General features: G+C 41.6%; 1 protein-coding gene and 1 pseudogene across 4 annotated transcripts in view; one reads left to right on the top strand and one right to left on the bottom strand.

The window, feature by feature from the left end:
- The first annotated feature begins 2,649 nt into the window (after positions 1-2,649).
- Positions 2,650-15,166, top strand: LOC110832631 (uncharacterized). Of its 3 annotated transcripts, none has more exons than XM_022069785.2 (4): positions 2,650-3,193; positions 4,522-4,904; positions 6,792-6,858; positions 14,282-15,166. In XM_022069785.2, the coding sequence occupies exons 1-4, from the start codon at positions 2,744-2,746 to the stop codon at positions 14,444-14,446; spliced, it is 1,065 nt and encodes a 354-aa protein (XP_021925477.1). In that variant the 5' UTR covers positions 2,650-2,743; the 3' UTR covers positions 14,447-15,166. The 3 variants fall into 3 exon arrangements, with proteins under 3 accessions (XP_021925477.1, XP_021925476.2, XP_021925475.1); XM_022069784.2 differs by lacking the exon at positions 14,282-15,166 and adding an exon at positions 9,843-10,447; XM_022069783.2 differs by lacking the exon at positions 14,282-15,166 and having other exon boundaries at positions 6,792-7,329.
- Positions 15,167-16,693: 1,527 nt separating this feature from the next.
- The window catches only part of LOC110832629 (fatty acid synthase-like), a 56,097-nt pseudogene continuing 49,583 nt past the window's right edge, over positions 16,694-23,207 (bottom strand). The window contains exon 20 of the transcript XR_015536616.1: positions 16,694-23,091. The product of XR_015536616.1 is annotated as a fatty acid synthase-like (transcript). The remainder of the gene's footprint in view (positions 23,092-23,207) is intronic.

The following is a 23,207-nucleotide window of genomic DNA, read 5'->3' as shown; positions in this document are numbered from 1 at the left end:
TAATACCAGCACCACTTTTCCTGATGATGGTGCTTTGTCTCCCGCTTCGAGTGTCGCCAACCACCCTTTTGTTTCCATCTTTAAAATGGTTCAACCACTGAAACATTGTAGCTCGGCTAATTGTTTCTGTTCCATACACGTTCTGTAACACCTTTAACGACTCTTCATCGCTTTTTCTGAGCTTCACACAAAATTCCATTGCACATCTCTGCCTTAAACATATGAAATGCCATTCTGTTCCACAGTCCCGCGCGGTCTGAGGCATCATGCTTCGGACCGGCGATATGGAACGCGTGCTGGTTCGAGTCTCAGGGGAGAAGAAATTTTCTCGTGAGCTTTCGACCAGTGTATGGGACCGGTGCCAACCCAGGATCGTGAGGAAATTGGGGAGCTACAATCCGGTCATGAAAACTAGCAATGACTGGGGGTTCGTCGTGCTGACCACACGTCACCCTGTATCTGGTTGAATGATCGTTCAAATCTGCTTAGGCATGTGAAGATGAGGCCAGCAGTCAAGCTTCTCAGCTTGGGCTCTCTGGAGCTGTTACGCCACGGATTTATTTTTTATTTATTTATTCTGTACCACCACTACAAAACAGGATTTTTGTACAAGAGCTTTTACAGACACATATGCTTTGGAAAATGACGATATTTATATTATTAGCTAAACACATTTGAGGAAACAAAACAGTACATGTGCCATCTCGATCAAGGCCACTGAAGATGAGCAATGTTGCCAATCTCATTACTTTTCAAACTCACAAGTCGTCAAGTGACGATAGCAGATTAGCTGATAAAGACTGACAATAATACAGATGTATGACACGTTAACTGGAAAAGGAAATCACGTGTAGAATAAGGAATGTTCCTATAAAAGAGGGAAAGGAAGTCGACAAAGGCACGTCAGCTTCGTCTTCAAAACCGGCGAAATCACGTCCAAAAAAGAAGAAGGTCGCTGTAGTAGATGCATTTGATGATGAAGTCATCAAAACATTCATTCATCATTTTCACGTGTCGCCTCGCGGCCAAGTGATGAAAATGTTGTACAGCGTTCTCGAGGGTGACGGCACGCATTTCGTCAGGCGATAAATACAACCACGTGGGATATTTGTGCTTGATTTCTTTCGCACTTTTGTTTTGCCACAGAAACCTGGTCGAACAGAGCGAGCAGTAAAAACACTACAATTAATTAACACGCGTTAGTGTGATCACTGAAAGAGCGCGAAGTAAGCACTCAGCGTCGGTCACATCGAAACTCAACGACGAATCAAAAAAGTTGCTTGAAAGATGTGACGTAATCGACAACGAACCAAAACTCAAACATGGCCGGGAAAAGATTCATTCATTACTTTTAGTTTAATGCACTCTCCATTTTAAACGGCGTCCAGAAACGTGCATGAAGCCAACCACGAACGCGTAATAAAAGGGCCCAGCCCCGCTCTGTTCTTGTACACACAGGAAATTCTGCCCGCCTCTGCAAGCCTTTGCTTTGGTGTGTTCACCCAAGAAGATGTGGTCCATGGCTGGGGACGGACTCTTATTCTCCACTCTACGTATTTAACGACGTCTTCTTTGTTTATTCTTGTCAGTCTTGTACTTTTACGTTACATTCCTACTTCCAGGGCGCCTAAGCCATCGCAACGTCGAAGGCGACCCTGGTTCAAAGTGTAAGTAACGAGTACATTTTTAAAAAAATGACTGCTTTGCGTTGCTTGTAGTTAAATGAAACTAGTATAAATTGAACAGAAACAAAAACGTAAACTGGACTCTGAATGTACAGATTTTCATCAGAAAAGGGCAGAGTATGTTTGTTAGAACGTGTAAACTACATGTGGCAGAGACTTTTGAATAAGGAATCAATACAAATCAAAGTTCCGTTCAAGAATTAACGTGGACTTGGGTTTATTCGGATTTCTGGAATGTTCTGCCAGCACTCGCGTGTTCAGCAGTGAAAATGCACCGGTGAGAGAAATGGCTATTGTACACCCCTGAAACAGAAAGGAATTGAGAGAGTCGCGTTTTTCAGGAAGTCTAACTAAAAACCACCTGTTCACGTCGCTTATAAAAGCCATGCAGTTGATACGTTTGGACAGTTTCAATGCTTAAAAAGACACATCATCAAAATACAAATGAAAGCCATGCATTTGCATCTTCGCATGCAAAACCCTGCTCCAGATTCCAAGACGTCGTTCGTAGGAAAGATTAATCACCTTCTGCATTTTTACATTTTGAAGTGGGCGCTGACACACAGACCGCTGGATTTTAAATTCGGCAATGCTTCTGGGTGTGGCCGATTTAAGCCTCGTCTACTCTAAACGACGGGTTTCATAGTGGGTCTACCTCGCAGTACGTAGTCCGCCTTGAATCAGTCAACGAAGGAACGATTTAAGTCAAAGCCTTTCAATTTTACCGAAAGAGATAATATTCTCTTATTATACGATGTTATGTAGCTGATGCAGTTGGTACAGGATCGTTATACCCCTACGACAATACATAACTTGGCGAGCAAACTGATTATTGGAAGTGTAAACAGCGAGACATGACGTCAGTGCATTGTTGTACTACGTTGACTGTTTCACATTGTTTCTGTCTCTCTCATTGTTGACTGTCTCTTAGCAACGGCCAGTTGACGTCTTGTGTGGCGAGAAACGTGAACAAGCGCTTAATCGTAGACCGTGAATATTTTACTCAGATAAAATAATTTAACCACCAGGAATATTTTGGTCATAAAGTCTTCGTCGGGATGAACAAGTTTATTCGACGTATCAAGTCAAAACTTGAACGTGGCAACGAAGGCTCGGATAAAGGTGGAGCCTGCAGTCAACAGGAACAGGAACCCTCTGGACTGCACATCACGGACTTGCCGCCAGAGGCGCTGGCTCTCATTTTCGAACGTTGCTCTTACGACGTCTTGGCTAGACGAGTGAGGCTCGTGTGCAGACGATTCTGCGAAGTCGCCACTTTACTTCTCAACTGCGGGTTCTTGACCTTGGGTCCCAAGATTGATCGAGCTATGTTGGATGCCGTGTCTCGTTTTGAAGAAGGTCGAACATTGGGAGAACTTCTTGTAAAGACGCATCCTTTCACTTTAGCTATGGTGGGTGACTTGCCTCGAGTAGGAAAAGGTCGACCAACTGAACAACAGCTGCTGATGGATCAACATTGCATCGCGCTGATGAATATGAAGTACAAGGTAAGAGGGCGGGGAAGGACCGAATCTTTGTAACTACTCGCAGGAAATTGACGCGCGCTGTCACGAACAAACCCGTAATAGTGTTGACGAGGGTTTAACATTTCTGCTTCTAAAACAAGAGCGTAATTCCTGTTGTTTGACGCGGACTGAGACGGGGCAAATTCAGACGCGTTCCTGAAAACTGCTCTAGGCCGAGGACTGCTCGTCACATTAGCAACACGAAGCTAAGGGTGAAAGTGGTTTACGACAGAAATAATAGCGACGTCGAGCGTTTTGTCGACCAGAGTAAATTGTCAGCGACCTAGAAACTGGTCGACAATCAGGTTACAGTTCTGATTCTGTTACTACATGCGCGTCTTTACGGAACAGTGAAAAAACAATATTCATGTTTGAGAATTGGGTGTTGAGGAGGATATTTGGGCCTAGGAGAGAAGACGATGGGACATGGAGAAAACTGCATAATGACGATCTTAAAAAAATTATACTCCTCCCCCAATATTGTCCAAAAGATGAGATGGGCGGGGCATGTAGCGCGCATGGATGGGACAAGAGGTTGGGAAGCCTGAGGGGAAGAGACCGCTGGGGAGACCTAGACGTAGATGGGAGGAAAATGTCAGGCGGGATCTATGGGAGATAGGAGTTGAAGGAGACTGGATTTTGTTGGCCCTGTACAGGGTCCGGTGGAGGGCTTTGGTTAATTCGGTGATGAACCTTCGGGTTCCCTAAGCCATCTAGTTGGTTGGGTCCACTATTTGGGAAGCCTGAGGGGAAGAGACTGCTGGGGAGACCTATACGTAGATGGGAGGATAATATCAGGCGGGATAGGAGATAGGAGTCGAAGGAGACTGAATTTTGTTAACCCAGGACAGGGACTGGTGGAGGGCTTTGGTTAATTCGGTGACGAACCTTCTTCCGTAAGGCTTCTAGTTAGTTAGTTAGAAACAGAAGTGATATTTCTCATATGAATCCTGCGTGTATCCAGATCGTCTGCTTAAAATATATGGTACCCGGTTCTAACTAAACACTAGGCTTAAGTAACCCGAAGGTTCATCACCGAATTAACCAAAACCCTCCACCGGTCCCCGGTCTCCTTTCATTTTATTGTAAAGTAGAGTCAGCTACAAATGGCATGAACAGAAAACCACCCAAAGCAACATCGACTGTTCATTCGTCAATTATTTAAACGACGACATACCAACTGCAGGGTTTGTAAACAGCTGCTCATTACTTATCAGAAATTCATACTCGTGAATTGAAGGACATCGTTAGTTAAGTTGACAGCCGATGAGGTCAGCTGCCCGTCTGACAGTTGCCCCTTTGTTTTGCAGTACCGCGCAGTCAGAGCCGTCACCTGGAGACACATTCACAGCCCCTACTCCGGCTCTGGACATCGGGCGTGCTTCTACGCCGGCAGTTTGCTGGACGAGTTCCTTAGTTTCCTGCGACTGGCCCGCCATTCGCCAACCCTCTTGGGGTTCTTCATGCTCAGCCCAACTCGGGAAAACGAAATCATCAAACTGCTTATTCGGAGCTCGAAATTCATGAACCACTTCAAGATAAGAACTTATAATTTTGGACGCAATTATTCCATCTCTGATGCAAAGATTAATGATCTTTGCCATGGCATGACAAGGACTCCTGTCAGGACGACCCCACAAGAAGAGGCGGTGACAGTCAATGGAACGGAATGCCACATCGAGGCTCATTATAGGTAATTTGGGGCCCTACGATAGGGATATCCTTTTATCAATAAAGAACTCGCCATCTTCAGTTTCTACTGCGAATTAACAACACTGTCGGACTCCAGACACGCAGGGGGTAGGGGGCAAGGGGTGCATACGGAATTTTGGCAGGGAATCTTTCTGGAAAAAGACCACTGGGCAGACAAGGGAGGAGATGGGGGATAAAATAGAGATGGATCGAAGGGAGGTGGGATGTGAGAATGGCAAATGGACGAAGTTGGCACAGGATCGTGGCCGGTTTCGGACTTTGGTGTTGTCGGCGTTGGACCTGCGGGTTCTCCTACCAGGGAGTTGAGTTAGTTTGTCGGTCTCCAGAGAGCGCAGTGTTCTTCATGCGTGACTGACAGCGCTCGCAAAATAGATCCAACGCACTGTGGCTGTGCGATTGTATTCGTACGCTTTCAGTTTGGAATGATTTTGCAAAATACTTTTGAGAAGGCCTCGTTTAAGCGTCAGGTCCAATGGCGAAGTCAGAATATTGAAGCTACTCAGAGTCGCTTGTAAAATGCTCGGCTACAAAACTGGAGCCCCTAAACAGGTCTGAAGTATTCTTACGATATTTTTTGGGTGTTTGGTACAATCTTCTGTGCTCAAAGTTGAAGGAAAGCACAAAAGGAAGTCTTAAATGTATTACTTTAAAAATGCTTCTTTCTCGCCGTGCTATAAATTATTGTTCAACTTGAAACTGGTGCTGTCAGTCACAGCGAATTCTTTAGTTAGAGTAATCCGGAAACTTAGCAAGGAGGCTTAATCGCAAATTACGTAAACGCACATTACTAAAACCTACGTTTATCCCAGCCGAGATCCATCGTCTGTTCACTTCCTTCAATCGAGCAATTCTTGCTGTTTGTTATGAATTCCCTTGTTCGTTGCTGATCGTGAATTTGCGTTTGCAAGAAGAAATATCAAATCTGAACCCGGAGACGGTTATCTTGATCGAGGTTTTCCTCGCTGACTTTCTTGTGAGACTCCATGAACGACTGTCCACACTGTTGTGGGATTTTTGTTTCTTTGATCAAAGAATCCCAGCCGATTGCTGAGAGGCATTAAGCATAGCACTTCAACGTGAAAACAGGATAAGTTAAGTTATTGGCAGCGCGTTCCTTTTGTCCGTCTGTCTGTCTCTCGTACGTGATGTTACGAAAAAAAGAAAAGCGATGTTTGTGTCCGTGTCGAAAACCGTGTGAGGTAAACGGTTGTTAAAATAGGCCACTGTCCAGCCCCCCCCCAATTTAAGAGCCCCCCACTGGACGATAATTTCGAAATTCTTTAACGGGTACTTCATTTCGTAAATCTGATTCCCCGAAAGGACTTTGGATCAATTGGCAAATTAAGAATCTGTCGGAGTGAAAATCGTTGTTCTTGCACTTTTATGTGCGTTCTTCGGGTATTTTGCGACGCTTTATCAGGTTATGAGGTTCTGTAATCTTGAATAGCTTACGGTGATTGTCTGGGCTTGACACGGAACGATAACCCACTGTCCTCGGGGGTGCAGATTCTGCTAGGTGGGGGCCTCCCGATGACAGAGTGTGGTTACATGAAATCACAACATTTGTCGTTTGAAAATTCTTTGAGGTCAAGTTAGACCACGGACCTCTGACTCATGCATGGCCTGAGCTTGATAGTCGCAAAATATCTCCGAGCTTAGTTGCAGTTACAAACAGACAAAGAAATTTCGGTGGAATCCAGAAATCTGGATAGGGGAGTCGGAGGGAAAGTAACAGAGCACATGGCGCCTTCGTCCCCTTTGACCTCTTCGTGTGACGTAGACGAAGGTCGCTGGAATTTTGCACCCAGTTCAATTCTCTGCACTGAACGCCCCACAATAGTTTAATCTGTGTTAATGTTTCTTACAGGATGCCTTACACGTGGTTGAATTGCCTGCCTTCATCTCATGCTCAACCTAATCAGAGGAGCGAAGAGGTGAGTTCGATATATCTGCGCATGCGCCAACTAATCGATGGCAGAAACCATTTCTTCCTCGAGAAGATTCACAATGGAAAAGAAGTGCTAATTCGGAAAGGACGTGATTTGTTAACATTAAAATACATTGTACCTTCTCTCTACAACGCGTTTCACCAGAATTATGGCTTTTTGTTTTTTTATGGAACCATGAAACAGTCTAAAGGCCACTGCAATTTCGACAAGAAAAGATCTCCAACCGTTCAGCTTTTCGATTATTTCAATCTGGATTTCTTTACTTCACATAACGAAACTGATACGTCAGACGGCGTAATTAATGTTCCAGAATCCTCTAACATGGACCTGAATATTGACATAAAACTTCACTCACCGTTAAGACTCGCACCAATAAGATTTTCTGATAACTCCTTAACATATATTTCGACGTACGATGTAGGCGTTAACGGTTATCGCCAGATTCGCTTCAGGTGAATCATGGAACAAAATTCCTTTTGACAATTTCTATAAATTGCTCTGCGTCACTTGCAAACGGCCTAACTTCTACGTTTCAACATTTTACGAGGTGCAATCAGAAAGTTTCAAGACTGCACCTATAAAAACCCGTACACTTATCTCAGGTATTAAATTCATCCATCACCCTCGAAGTAGTTCCCCTGGGAGTGAACACAACGATCCCAGCGCCGCTGCCAGGCCTGGAAGCATCCCTGGAAATCTTTCTTTGTCAGCCTGTCAAGCACCATCTGCGATTCTGCCTGAATCTCTTCTATCGTCTCAAATCTCCTTCCCTTTAGCTGAATTTTCATCTTTGGGAAGAGGAAGAAGTCACACGGCGAATAAGGAGGGTGCGGGATGACGGCCATGGTGTTTGAGGCCAAAAACTGCCGAACTTTGAGGGCGGTGTGCGCTGGCGCGTTGTCATGATGCGTCGCATGTGGAGTTCTTCCTTTAGAATCAGCTGACAGGGCCCATAGCCTATCCCAACAATGTCGCACAAGTCGTTGATGGTACGACGTCGATCTTCGTAACATTTTCGGGCGTTGTGCTCGAAGATGGTCGTCCAGAACGCTCGTCATCATCGACAGAGGTTCGGCCATTTTTAAAACGTGAATGCCACACAAAAGTTTGTGCACGACCCATTGCGGACTCCCCAAATGCTTGCTTTAGCATTTCATAGGTTTCCGTAGCCGTTTTGGCGAGTCTTTGGCAAAATTTGATTTGTTCATGAAAATCCGCCATTCCGAAATCGCAGGAGGGTCGGTGTAATGCACTACCAAAACGCCCGTAACTAAGAAAGAAATGCTAAATCGATGATGTCGGCTGGCACACTGATTCACTATGAATGTAGGCCGCATCCCCTAGCGGCAGAAACTCGTCCTACTTCCGGTTCGCCCTCTATTGACACAGTCTTGAAACTTTCTGATCGCACCTCGTACAAGCTCTAGTAAAAATGACTAATACAGAAGATGGCTGTCTTCTGGGTTGTTGCGCTGTGTAGTTTGGTAGATTTCCACCGACGTTTCAGAGGTCCTTGCTGCTTCCGTCATCAGGGCGATGAATGTGCCAATCGAGCGGAAAAGGCCAGGCCAATAGGGACCGAAAATTTACCGGTGAGCCTGATCATAGCCAATCAGAGCAAATCAACGGTGGATGGGGACCAATAGGAGAGTGCGGGCGTGTCTAGCGATATACATTCATCGCCCCTGATGATGGAGGCAGCATGGACCTCTGAAACGTCGGTGGATATCTGCCAGACTACACGGCGCAATAGCCCAGAAGACAGCAATCTTCAGACTCACTGCTGTGAAAACCTCAAATCCTAAATGATTAATACAATTTTTTAACTTAAGTGTATCTCATTACCGATTTCTTTGTTTAGTCCATTATGATACAAATTTCTGTATGTAACTAGAATTTAAGCAGAGAGCAGATAAACACAAAACATTTTTACAAAGATTTACATTGTGTCAGTTTGAATGCATTCCACCAACAGGCTTAAATTCCCGTTGTACGTGCATGCAGTGGAGAAGCGTGTCTTTTGGAATGTGTCAGCCATATTGTAGTGATTCTACTTGTTTTTTATAGAGTATATCTGTTTTAGATGTAGTGAGATGCGCGTGAACAGTAGAAAGTTCTCGTGGAACACCCGGTGCTTTGTTTCCACGTGGAGATTCATGGCTCGCCTACCTAAACATGCACGGGTCATTTTTGACTCTGCTTAATTATGCTCGTGTCATTTTTGACATAGCCCATTCATGCACGTGTAAGTTTTGACACTGCCTAATCATGCACGTGTCATTTTTGACACATGCGTGCTTAAAGTTCGTGGCGTTTTTACCTTTAAAAAGCTAGCTTATTCCCAATGTTTTGCAATTAAAATCATAATGCGACAAAAATTAGAGGACAGGCAGTCGTTGTTTGACATCCAAACTGAGTGGATGCAGGACACCACTATCTACGTCACGGCAGCTGCACCTTCGGGTCATTTTCAGGTAGGCTTTGGTATTATCTGAGTTTGTTTGAAGGAAAACCGAGACGGGATGTACTACATTGAGTAGCCAAATTGAAAAGAGTGAATGTTTACAAATTTAGTCTCCCCTGTTGGTGAAAGGGCTTTCTCAATCATTCTACACTTAGAATATCGGAGGAGTTTTAGAATAGAGAATTGTCTGCACCAGTATAATATCTGTAGGTTATATCGTAGTTCGTCTCTTTGTAGATTATGAGTTCTAGTTCGTAAGACATTAAAAGTGTGTGTGCAACTGCTGCTTCTGCATTACGGGGATCATAATAACCACATATAACACACAGTCGACGAAAGACTTCAAGCAAGTAATTAAAAGCAGAGGCAACAGTTGACGAGCTACCGGTCCTGATAGAATCTGATAGACACTGCCGACGACGCTTGAACAAGAAGACATTGATAGCTGGCGTGAATTGCTACTGCCACAGTGGAAGATCGCCTCTCTTGCGTCCTTGTTGCTCAGGGAGACCTCCACTCATCAGGTGGAACGGACCGAGAACCGTGCTTCCCTGAGGGCTGCCAACAACCGCCGCTGCGAGACGCCGCCTCCACTACGAAACCCGGTGCAGGACTTCAGAGTTCCGTCTCTGCTATTCGTCAGAAGCCAGAGGGTGCCGAATACCGCCCATCAACACCCCAGAGGCTCCAGGAAAACGCACATTTCACCATCTTCATTTTTCCAGGAAGAGTACGGGGTCTCCTGTGAATTTATTCACAGCCAAGCACTTCCAGAAAAGGGCAAGCTGAGCTCAAATCCTTTTCCAACGCAAACTGTTTGTTGAATTAAGGGGGAGTTATTAAAATTTTTAGTGAATTGCGATATATGTTAGTTGGGGAAGTAACTTTAAACAATAAAACAGTTTACGTTACCTTCATTAACGTAAGAGTGTAAACCCGAGTGATCTGTTGTATATTGCTGGGTACGGGTGAATAGGAGTATACCATAATGTCTGAGTCAGAGGAGCCTGTAGGAGGAACGGGGAAAATGGCATCTCAAAATTACTGTAGCATTTCAGAGGCAATGAAGCTGATAGGTGCACCATTTTCAGGAGACAAAAGTAAGCTGAAGGAATTATTGATAATGTTGACGCCGCCTTTGAGTTGGTAGATCCAGTAAACCATGGGTTACTTTTGAAGTTCATTAAGGCTAAGATTTCGGGAGACGCGAGATCGAAACTACTCATGAGAGATTTGACCGGCACCTGGGGTCAACTTAAAGCAATATTAGAAGAAAATTATGCAACCCGGAGGACGATAGATTTTTATGCGTGTAAAATGTTCAGTAGCAGGCAAGAAAAACACGAAAGAATTTCAAGTTGGGGGTCAAGAGTAGACCAGATGCAAAGTGAATTGAGATTAGCTACCAGCAAGGTGTGAATTGGCGGGAGCCATTAGTCTGATCAACTATTTGGCGCGAGCTTGTTTCATCCAAGGACTGTCGAATGACAGAATTCAGACGATCGTTTGGAGCAGGGGTGAACAGCTTTTATTGTCTAGGGCAGTGGAGTTAGCATTAAAAGAAGAGAGTGCAGAGAAAGAGGCCTAGGAGCTTATAGGTCGGAGAATGAACAGAGATTTAGTAGCGGCAACTCAGGACCGAGGTGCATGTGATTGCAGAACCTGAGAAAAGAAATGTAGTAATGGGTTACATTGCACGTGATTGTAAGAGAAGTAATAGCGGTTGGAAACCGAAATGTGGAGTATCGAGCCAGGTCGGGGCCTCGGAGAGTTTAAGGGGTTGCAGCATATGTAGTAAGAGTAGCATAAGTGCATTAGACACCGTGTCATTTGAAGTAAGAGATGGAAGGAAACTTAGGTTAGTGTTCCTTATTGATACAGGGGCGCACATATCAACAATCAAGGAGTCCAGTCTACAGGAGGGACTGCGGTATGACAGTACGAACAAGGTGGGAATTCAAGGGATTTCAACAGCTGTCCTTCAGACACTGGGTTCGATTGAGTTACAGTTAGAGATGAAAGATATGTACACAACACACAAATTTCAGGTGGTCAGCGATTGTATTTCCATTCCGTGTGACGCCGTCTTGGGACGAGATTTTTGGGAATCCAAGAGAGCTAAGATAGATTTTGAGACTAGAACTATAGATATGGGCATGTTAAAGGTGAACTTTGACGACAGGCTAGAAAACCGTGCTGGGAACGCACAAATGTGTGTTAAGTTAGCACCACGATCAGAGACCATAGTCGAAGTACCTACATTACATGAGGGGAGTCTGACTGGAATTGCGGCCAAGGAAGAACTGGTACGAGGAGTCTACATGTCAGAATCATTGACGAAATCAGTGAACGGTCGTTGCGTAATTTGTATTGCCAATACACTAGATACGGAAGTCATCATGCAAGCACCCGAGGTACAGTTATAACCATATGAATGCGACTCGGATAACCTGAGGATAATGTATACTGTCAGTAAGAATTATGATTCAGAAAGAGCCAAATTATTGGGTCAACATCTGCGATTGAATCATTTAAATGGGGAGGAACGGAAGGAAATTCTAAATTTATGCATTAGGTACAATGGCATCTTCTACCTGCCGGGAGACAAGCTGTCTTGTACTCAGACCATTCAGCATTCGATCCCGACACCCACAATTGATAAGACTAGGGGAATAAATGTCAGACAGTACAGGATACCTGAAGTTTTGAAAGATGAGGTAGACAAACAGACCGATAAGATGCTGTCCGAAGGGATTATCACTCACAGCATGTCACCGTGGAATTCACCTATAATTATGGTACCCAAACAGATAGATGTTTCAGGAAAACAAAAATGGCGGATGGTCGTGGACTATCGAAATCTGAATGAGGTCACAATAGGGGATAGTTTTCCACTGCCATCGATAACTGATTTGCTAGATTCTTTAGGACAGGCCAAATTCTTCTCGACGCTGGACTGCGCAATGGGGTATTATCAAATTCCTCTTAATCCAGACGACCAGCCTAAAACGGCATTTTCCACACAAAAGGGGCATTTTTAGTATAAAAGAATGCCAATGGGGCTCAAGGGATCGCCTTCGACGTTTCAGAGGTTGATGAATCATATAATGAGTGGTATCCAGGGTGTACGGGCACTGATTTACCTAGATGACATAATTGTATATGGTAGAGATTTGCAGGAGCATAATGATAGACTAATAGAGGTGTTTGACAAATTGAGGGAGCATAATTTAAAATTGCATTTGGACAAGTGCGAATTTTTGAGGGAACAGGTAGTCTACCTAGGTCATGTGATAACGAGAGATGGGGAAAGGCCGGACGAAGCCAAGGTGTCCGCCGTAAGGAACTTTCCCATTCCACAAACACGCAAACAAGTGAAGGGTTTTCTCGGATTGACCGGATACTATAGGCGTTTTATTCCACAGTACAGCCAGATAGCAGAGCCGCTATTTTATCTGACAAAGAAGGAGCCACAACAGGATGCATTTAACAAATTGAAGGAAATTCTAAGTGAACAATTTTTGCAATATCCTGATTTTACAAAGCCATTTGTACTATATACAGACGCAAGTAGCAAGGCATTAGGTGCCATTCTTAGCCAAGGGTCTATTGGGGATGAGAAACCAATAGCTTATGCAAGTAAAGCATTAACAAAAGCCGAAGTAGCATACAGAGTGATAGAGAATGAATTTTACGCAGTAGTATGGGCTTGCACCCATTTTCGACCGTACCTGTGTGGCAGAAAATTTTTGATTATTAGTGACCATCAGCCACTTTCGTGGATATCAAGTGTAAAGAATCCAAATTCCAGGAGATAAAGATTAGAAGAGTTTGATCATCAGATAATATACCGAAAGGGAAGTTTGAATGGAGAGCCCGACGCTCTCAGTAGAATCCAAGTTATGCAACAGCCAGGGGAAGGCGTAGAACCATGCAAGATCACTCAGGAGCAAAAAAACAGAAATATTACGCCACTAGGAGCGCCCATGGGAATGAATAGGACCTATAAGAAATTGAAGTTATACATTGATTGGCCAGGCATGAAGAAAGATGTAAAGGATATATTCAGAAGTGTGAATCCTGTCAAAAGAATAAGATTACTCAACTAAATACCAAATTGCCTTTACAGTTAACCACTACACCCGATTCGATATTGCAGAAGATAAACAAAGATGTAGTTGGACCGATTAATGTTAGTTCCTCACAGAACAGGTACATTTTAACCATGCAGGATGAACTAACCAAGTATTTGATCGCCGTACCTATGAGAAATCAAAAATTGAAAATGTAGTTTTGATATACGGATGCCCTCAGGTCCTACTATCAGATTGCGGAGCCAATTTTTTGAGTGATATGTTTAAGAATGTTTGCAAGTTACTGGATGTGAAGAAAATAAACACCACTGCAGTGCATCCAATGACGAATTGGTCTTTGGAACGCGCCCACCGCGTTTTAATTGAATTTATCAGGCATTTTGTAGATAAGGATCAATCCAACTGGGACGACTGGATCAAATATGCTGTATTCGCATACAACACTACGCCACATAGCGCAACAAACTACACGCCGTTCGAATTCACGTTCGGGCGAGCTGACAATTTACCGGGTTATCTACAGAAGCCGCCGGAAGGTGTTAACTACGCGTTGGACAGCCACATTCAGGAGTTGAAGCAGAGATCGCAAAACAGTTACACAGTAGCCGAGGAGAGGTTAGAAGTCGCAAAAGCCAGGAGTAAGGATTATTACGACAGACAGATAGACATACTTGCACCCAAGTTCAAGGTTTTGTTACAGTACGAGAGTCCGTGGAGAAACCCGTTCTAAGAAATTAGGCCAATATGCAATAAGAGAGACACACGGGGTAAATGCTACCTTACGACTTCGGAGATACAAACAAATCACAGTAAATGCAAATAGAATCAAGCCATTCTTTGTGATTTACAGATGGGGTCAATGATCATCATGGCAGCAGAGACGCTAGATCTTAGACTCCAACAGATTCCGGAATCGCCAGGACTTTACTGCGAACACCTCGGAGGACCAGACGTTTGGAAAATACTAACCTACGCGGATTTCGCTCGTGCTGATTGGACATTTCGAAACCGTTAGAAAATATGCCCCAAGTTCACTAGAGAGTCTTGTCAAACACACGGACGTTCAGATTGGGTGAATTTAACAAAATACAGGTCCTCGATCACGCATGTACACAGAAAATTAAGTAAGATTGAGTCTGTGAAAGTTACGTAATCAGAACTGGCCCAACGAGTTTCGAAATCAGACCGTTTTAAGAGACGCTTATGTGGATCATAGGGACAGTTATCGTTAAGAATGCACTAAACGCATTAAACCGAACCTTGAACGACGTACCTCGCAATGAACAGATTCCTGCAAGGGGAGTGTCAGAGACAGGAAAACGGACAATTAAATACAGTTCAATCACGATACGGGAACACGCATTAAGAGCCTCTGAAGAATGGCAAGACGCCGTACTGCAGACAATATTATACCCGTCATTCAGAACTTCGAGTGGGTAAGCAAGATTTTCCATTCAGTTGCAGACTGTGAAGTAAGACTTTTGCAATTCAGTTCTGGAACCCCAGAATCGTTGAACTGAAGGAGACATTGTGGACGTTTGGTTGTATGTAACACCTCCATACGCCGAACGCATGACAATTATTTGTCCAGAGCCCGATCCTGTAGACGTAACCTCTAACGGGTTGGGAAAAGTTACACTCCTGAAACCTTGTTCAGGGTACGGACATCAAGTTTTAATTCAGGAACAGGCGATCCGAGAAGTAAATTGCACTAATAAAGACTCAATACTTGGAACATGTCAGTTTTGTGAGAAAACAGGTAATAAAGTAAAACTAGATAACATTAAGCTAGATACACCGATCAAAACTATTATAACCCATACAGATGAGCTAAAACTGTCAAGCTACAAAATATCAGAAGTAGAAGCAATGGAAGTTGGAACATTCAGAGAAATCAAGATCTTTATCATTTTTCACCTATGTGGGAATGCGTGTAATTGGAGTAATTGTAAGTATTTTGATGTACGTATGTTGTTGTAGGTGTTGTAAGTGCGGATGGCCAAAGATTAATCGAACTACACATTCCGTTTTTGCTACTCCTCGTCCGTTGTTTATAGAAACCGCTGGAGGCTGACCTGCTAAAAAGTGAGGTTATACGTCCCAGCAAATCTCCGTATGCCAGTCCGGTATTCTTAGTGCCCGTATGGCAGTGGACTATCGTAGAGTCAACGCGAAGGTCGTTTATGATTTTTATCCGTTACGAAAGATAGACCACGCTTTCCAACAGTTTGCTGGTTCGGTGGTATTTTCCGTGTTGGATTTAAATTCCGCATTCTACCAGATTCTTCCTCTAGCCGTCGGGTTACTGCATTTTGCACACCTTTTGGGTTGTATGAATTTAACGAGTTGCCCACGGGGATTAGCGTTGGGTGCAAAGGATTGAGTCGTGTGATTGATGATTTATTTTGGGATCTGAAGGAGAAATACGTGTTCAATTTCATGGATGACCTAGTGGTCTATTCGTCGTCTATCGCCGAGCTTAGTGAAGTTTTTCGCCGTCTCCAGCAGGCTGGGTTTACCCTGAATAAAGACAAGATTACTCTCGGGGCTTGGTTATAGAGGGGCAGAAGACGTCTCAGAGGTTTAACTCTGTGTATTAGAATGCTGATTGTTTCTTCCCATTGGCAAAGTTCAACATGTTCAACACCGAGAATGTTTGCTGCAGGTTCCAGCAATGCCCCTCTGTTATTCTCTCCGTCGGAATTTGACTGAACTAGGCACATGAGAATTTTGATTTTTGTTCTCAGCACTAGTGGGCAAGAAGAACATTGATTTCAATGTTAAAGCAAATTTCCTCCACTCTTTGGCTGGAAATGCAACTCTTAGTCTCCAGCTCTCGACTGGCCGAGTGGATATATTAACAGGTGGTAATTTAAAAGTCCGTAAGCTACAAAGATGCCCCATGCAAGATAACCTGACTACATAAAAGTGATGGAGGTTACTTTATGTGAAAGTTTGTACATGAATTGGTACTGTAAAAATATAGGAATGGAGGAAAAAGTAAACTCTTTTATGACATGAATTGGCAAGTGTAACAGAAAGCAATTATGTAATTCTTCTGAAATTTAATAATAGGATGTTTTCTAGATCAGCATTTTTGCATAATAAACGCAGATAATTACAAATAGCCACACAGTAGGTACTTCTTAAGTGCATGCATCAAACATGATTATGTTTTGTTCCTAAAATAAAGCCAGAAAGTTCCCACAAACATTGAGTTGCAACCTCTTCATTAGTGAGAACTGGAATGAGACGAGTAAAACAGCTTATCAGAAGCACATTTATTTTTGTTCTTAAAAATATGTGAACAGGATTTTAATGTTCATAAAGTATTGGCAAAAGTTTCTGAAAATGTCGTCTGTTACTTTGAATGCGTAATTGAGCTCTGTGCTGGCACTAGTACCCTGAAAATTTACTGTTGTCACAGCCGCTGAATCAAATGCTAAAGCTAGTCGTGGATGTTGACTCTTTCCAAGTAAATTATGCCCTTCAGATATATAGACCTAGGAGGGATGAAATAAGTACGGGAATTTTGAATACTGCAACACAATGAGCTGCATGAATTGTACAGGTCACCTAGCATAGTGAGGGTAGTGAAATCTGGGAGGCAAGGGGTGCATACAGAATATTGGTAGGGACACCTTCTGGAAAATGACCACTGGGCAAACCAAGGAGGAGATGGGAAGATAATATCAAGATGGATCTCAGGGAGGTGGGTTGTGAGGATGGTAAATGGATGGAGTTGGCTCAGGATCGTGGCCGGTGGCAGGATTTGGTGTTGTCAGCGTTGAACCTGCGGGTTCTGCTACCAGGGAGTTATTAGTTTGTTGGTTAGCTTTACTTTCAAGGTTCTTACGAGGCGTGCGTAGAATGTAGTGCGCATGTGAAAAATGGAGAAATGAGTACAGAGTTCTAGTCGAAAGACCTAAATTGAAAATACCACCATGGTGGATAATATTAAAATTGATCTTAAAACACGTAGAATATCAGAATTTATAACTTGTGTTGGGCAAGGCCGTGGTCTAGGCAACACAGTTTTTTCCTCCGGGGGCTTCCCCGGTTTCTCCGTGGCATCCCAACAATTACTCCATTCACACACAGAAGGCAATGGCAAACCACTTCTGGATCATCTGCCAAGAACGTATATGAACAGGTCCCAATCCGAGAAAAGGATGGAAGGATCCTGTTCATATGGACCTGTCGTCAGATAGAAAACTAAATAAATAAAATAAATCCATAAAAGTAGTTTAATTTATGGACCAGATTAATTAATATTAGATCGTAAAAAATGCCTCTTCTTACTGGAGTTTGTTAATTAGGCACATCGGTATTTTGTTATAAAGAGAGTTTGTAAGATCGCGATTAACCTTGCGTCTGCAACTATCAGTTTTCTAGTTGAGAAAATTAATAAATATAGCTTCAGAGCATCTGATGCTGTATAGAAGCCAGCTGTCATTTTATCACCTGCTTTAATTTAATTTATTATGTTTGGTTTAGTTCAGCGAATCTTAACTTCAAATGATCTTCCACTGTTTATAAACACGTAAACTTATTTCAGCTCATAAGTGGTTTCTTCATAACTCACTATTTTCTACCGTCTACAAATGCCAACACTATTAGTGCTCGAAGCCCACAAGTTAATCTCTCTTCAAATAATGAGTCAGTCAACGAGGTTATACCATTCTTTGATGTAAAAATATTTCTTTTAAAATTTCATAATTTCTTCTATTTCATTACCTATTATATATAAATTACATAAATGTATAATGTATTTAGAGACATGTAGTGTGCTTTAATTTACTGCTAAAATACTTTCATAAATGTTTTATGTACTTGATATTAATTTGTATTAAAGTGAACAATATTATTAGATATGAATTCCTTATAATTGGTTTTATGTATTTTATGACGGAGTAAACTTCATATATTTTCAGTTAATATTAGATGCCCCTTTGAATTAGAATTATTGTGATGATAAAATTTAAAACATTATAGTTACGTCATTTTTAACTCGAAACCTTCCTTTTTTCTGTAATTAATTTATTTACCATTTATAGCTGAGTGATGGATGTTACCTTAATAAGGCAAATTATGCATAAAATTACAACTATTTCTCAGAAAATCTTTTGAACGTTTGACTTTAGGTTTTGTTCTTATGTAACTGAAATTGTGTTTATGAAAATTGCAGTTTGTGAGTGATTTTGGCACACTTCATCTCTGCTTCAGTTCATGTTGAGGTCAACCATTTTTATGTTTAAAAGAACGGTAAAGACATTTCTTTTTCCTATATGTCTTATGTTCATTAATTTGTCCAGTTTTGTTTGTATTTTTCTCGTGCAAGTGTTTTGTAGCCATCAATAAGATATTCACCTTTTATAGCTTGAAGTCGCCTAATTAATATCAGAACATTCAGTGCTAAGGCTGCGGTCACACTGCAAGCGTATTCGCGCGAACTGACGGTCGGGCGTTATCGGGCGAACTTATAGTGGTAGTACTGCAAGCGACATCGCGCGAACGTTTGTGGCGCGAGCCTTCAGTATGAAAATGGAGCTTGAGGAAGAAATGTATCTGTCAGAGAACAGTTTGCTTAAGTTTTTAGTAGCTGGAAAGAACAAACGACGATGTTGGGTGAATGATATATACCAAGACAGAAGTGAAAGTAAATTTCACACACTTTTTGATAAATTGTGCTTGCAACCAACCAGATTTCATGACTACTACAGGATGTCGTTGAATACATACCAATACATATTAAATGCTATTGAGGAAACAATAAAAAACAGAGTAATTTCCGAAACTGTATTTCACCATCAGAATGGTTAACAGTGGCACTGAGGTAAGATTTTCCATACTTATTTTATCTTTGTTATATTTTCCTTTTACATTTTTATTTTATTAATTTTCAAAAAAAAATACAAATATTAAGAAACCAAAATATAATCTATTATTAACAATTTACAATACAGCAAAACATTCGTTCATTTTTTCATTGATAATTATTTACTGAAAAGTGCTAAAGTAATTTGGAAGTGATGATGAATGACCAAAATCATTCTGTTGATATGAATCACCACTTTCTGAATTGGCAGTGTGTGAATGAAAGGAGAAGGGTGTGGACGCCACTACTGATGATGATCCTGAAGATAACGCTTCGTCTTCTATGAAAACGTCTTGTAATTTCATGCGGACTCTCATCTTTCTGCTTGGACTGACTTTTTTTTAAAAAAGGCAGTAAACTTACTAAAAATTGATAGTCACTGTCTTCCTCCAGAGAGACTGAAGCTGAATTATCATATTTCATTTTTAAAATCTTCAATTTTTCTTGTTCCAATGTTAGTAATTGTTCTTCAATATTTTGCCTACGTTTCTTCGTTGGCTTTTTATCAGTCGGAATTATATTTTGGGAACCTTGTTCTGCCAACTCCCCGATATCACAGGATTGTTCAGTTGTAGTCTCGCCCGTCTCAATTTCTTTATTATCAGTGCTACTGTCATAAACTGCAGAGACTTCTGGAATATTCCCACAGGATGCCCTTGGAGTCATCTGGTCCGATAAAAAAAGTAAATTTTCGAAATAGGGCCAGGTGCTTGACATCCTTGTACCACCACTGTCACCAGTGTGTTTTCTTTGTTGGAGTTTTTGAAACTCCCGTCTAAACGTATCACGTAGATTCTTCCATTTAGACTTTGCAGTTTCACCTACAAATATACAACCTTATCAGTAAATTATTATAAAGTAATTATTGCAAGCATACAGTTTATTGATTTTAAGGTTTTCTATTGTTTTGACATTGCCTGTAAATGTTTGCCAACATTTCTGTGCTTCTGTATACTCACATTTTTACTTTTTTTAGATTCCTATCAACCGGTCTTGGGTTTCGTTCGCTAAGTTTTCCATTTCGAATGGCACACAATACCGTAAGACAGATTGTATATGAAGTTTGTGAAGCAATATGGAATTCCCTACAGCCATTACATATGCCAATTCCTTCAGAAGAATTACTGAAGAAAAATGCTGCTGAATTCTTTGATAAATGGAATTTTCCTAATTGTGTGGGCTGCATTGATGGGAAACATATCCGTTTGAAATGTCCAGAAAAATCTGGCACGCAGTTTTATAACTACAAACAATTTTTTTCCATTGTTTTGCAAGCTGTTTGTGACGCAAACTATAAATTTGTATGTGTTGATATAGGCAGGTACGGAAAACAGAGTGACGGAGGAACCTTCGCTGCATCAAGTTTTTACAAATCCCTCGAAAATGGATCACTGAAATTACCACAAGATGCAAATCTTCCTCAAACTGATTTGTCACTTCCTCATGTTTTATTAGGTGATGACGCATATCCTTTAAAGACTTATTTGATGAAACCATATTCAAAAAGAGATTTATCAAGGGAAGAACAGATTTATAATTACAGACTCTCCAGAGCACGGAGAACAGTAGAATGTGCCTTCGGTATAATTGCAGCCAAATGGAGGTTACTTAATAAGTGTATTGAAACTGAACCAGACAAAGCTGACGTAATCGTTAAGTGCATATGCTTGTTACATAATATTATTATTGAGAAGGAAGGTATTTATGATCCTTCTGTTACATCGTCGACACCAGAAAATGCAAGCATAATAAATATAAACAAATCATGATCAAATAATAGGTCAGCACAACAGGCTTGTGACATCAGAGATGCATTTAAAAACTATTTCAACAGTAGTGAAGGTAGCATTATCCAACAGTTCAACGTTCCCTAATTATCTGTGTCACACACAATCTACTATTTTAACAAACAGAAATGTAGAATTTGTACTGGTGTAGCAAGGAACAGTTTGTAATAAACTTAAATTGCAATATGTACTTACTTGAAACATTCATGACCTCACTAATTTTCTTCCATAACTTCCTTGAAACCTCTGTTATGATAACTTTTCGTTTTTTTGGTCCCACAAACACCTCTCACTGAACACAAGATGAATTAATTTTTCAGTGTCCATCTCCTCGCGCGAATGAAACAAACCTGTTTGAACGACGAGCGATGTCGAGCGATAACTTCGCTTGCAGTGTGACCGGTTACAGGCCTTGTAACGTGTTTGGTAGTTCGCCCGAACTCGCCCGACCGTCAGTTCGCGCGAATACGCTTGCAGTGTGACCGCAGCCTAACTCAAAGAAGACAGCTCAGCCATTACAAGGGTTTAATTCTGTTGAAGTAAATAATCGCTGTTTGCACTGCCAAACTCTGAATTATTGATTTTTAGAGCAGTGTGTACTGGGCCTGTTTCATTTATGTGTTACCGTGTTGTGATACATGATGTAATTCAATTCAATTAATTTATTAAAGTACTTGACAACAGCCAAAAGGCCAATAACAGCCAAGCACTAACAACAATAATGTTACAAAGTTAACCTGATTTGTGTGTGTTATATACTTCGTTACTGGGAGTGCCATGAATCAAACACGTTAAACAGACCTCTATCTAACATAGGATGCGTCTTTTAAATGAGGTGACTGTTATGCAGAAATTATGCAGTGACAGTGTGCGTTAATTTGATTTTGCGTATTCAAATAACTCGTGTCCTTAATGTCCGCACGGAATAATTAGTCTGTAGTACCATGATGATACTGTAAGTGTAAGTGAAATATTTATTAGTGTTGTCAATTTAGATCTTGGCGTTCATAGTGGCAAGTAAGATAATTATTGTTTTATTACGGTCATTAAATAGAACTAATTGTTTACATGTGTACACACTGTTTCACTCTGAAAAGTATTACAAGTTTAGAATGCACTGCCTCCAATGAGAAGTTAGCAAAAACTGAGCTAGGTTTTCATACTTGTATGATAAAAGAAAAAGTAAAAATTGTTTGCATCATCAAAACCTCAAATCCCGAATAGAAGGAAACATGACTGGTAATAGGACAAATGTGAAGGGATGTGTTGTTAAACTGTGGGAAAAATTAAACAAAAAGTTACTACAATTTTGAGACATTTGGGTTGTTTTGGATCTCCTACTAGGACATACATTCAGAGTCCGACATTTCAGTCGTTTAGCGTAAGTAGCAGCGATCATTTATTATCTTGAGAATGTTGAAATAAAAAATGTTCTCCTACACCAGTATATTATTGCTAAAGGTTTCAGTACACATACTCATGTATTGCAATATCAAGTTAAAACTCTCTCTACTGGTCTTTTTGAAGTGTGCATTTGTGAGTAGTGAGTGACTAGCCCACTGCCTCTGCACAATTTCTACTCGGTCCTGACTTTTGTCTGCTAGAACCATCTAGTAGTGAATCAAGAGATACATGGATGAGAAATGGCAGCCGAATTTTGGTTACAATACATGTCGCTCATGCTCGTTAGGTTCTTTTACGCGCCTCTCTGAAGGAGGTTGTGATATAGATTTTTATCACCCCTTAAAAATCTCTTGACCTTGGGTCCAGTGTTGAGCACATTAACCACTAGTGTACTGAATGCGACAAGTTCAAATATTACTTTGCCAAAACAACAGAAATAAAGTTTATGAAGATTTTTTTATTTTACTGCTGGCCCGCGCGGTGGTGAGGCGTTGCTTCGCTGACTGACATCTTGATCGCTGCAATTTCATCTCGCGGGCCTGGTCTCTAGACGCTTCTATTTTCGGGCCTCCTCGGGGTTGTAGACGTAATCTAAAAACAGAAAGCATGACATTCAGATCACAGCATTCCGTAAACGGTTGTTTCTGATCGCGTGATTTTACATCAGAGAAGGTAAATCATAAATGATTTATTACAGAATGACAGGA

Source organism: Zootermopsis nevadensis, unplaced genomic scaffold, assembly GCF_977971745.1.
Source record: "Zootermopsis nevadensis isolate Lab colony 2312 unplaced genomic scaffold, Znev_1.0 Znev_ptg000023l, whole genome shotgun sequence".
NCBI lineage: Eukaryota > Metazoa > Arthropoda > Insecta > Blattodea > Termopsidae > Zootermopsis > Zootermopsis nevadensis.
This window is presented reverse-complemented; position numbering and strand designations above follow the sequence as displayed.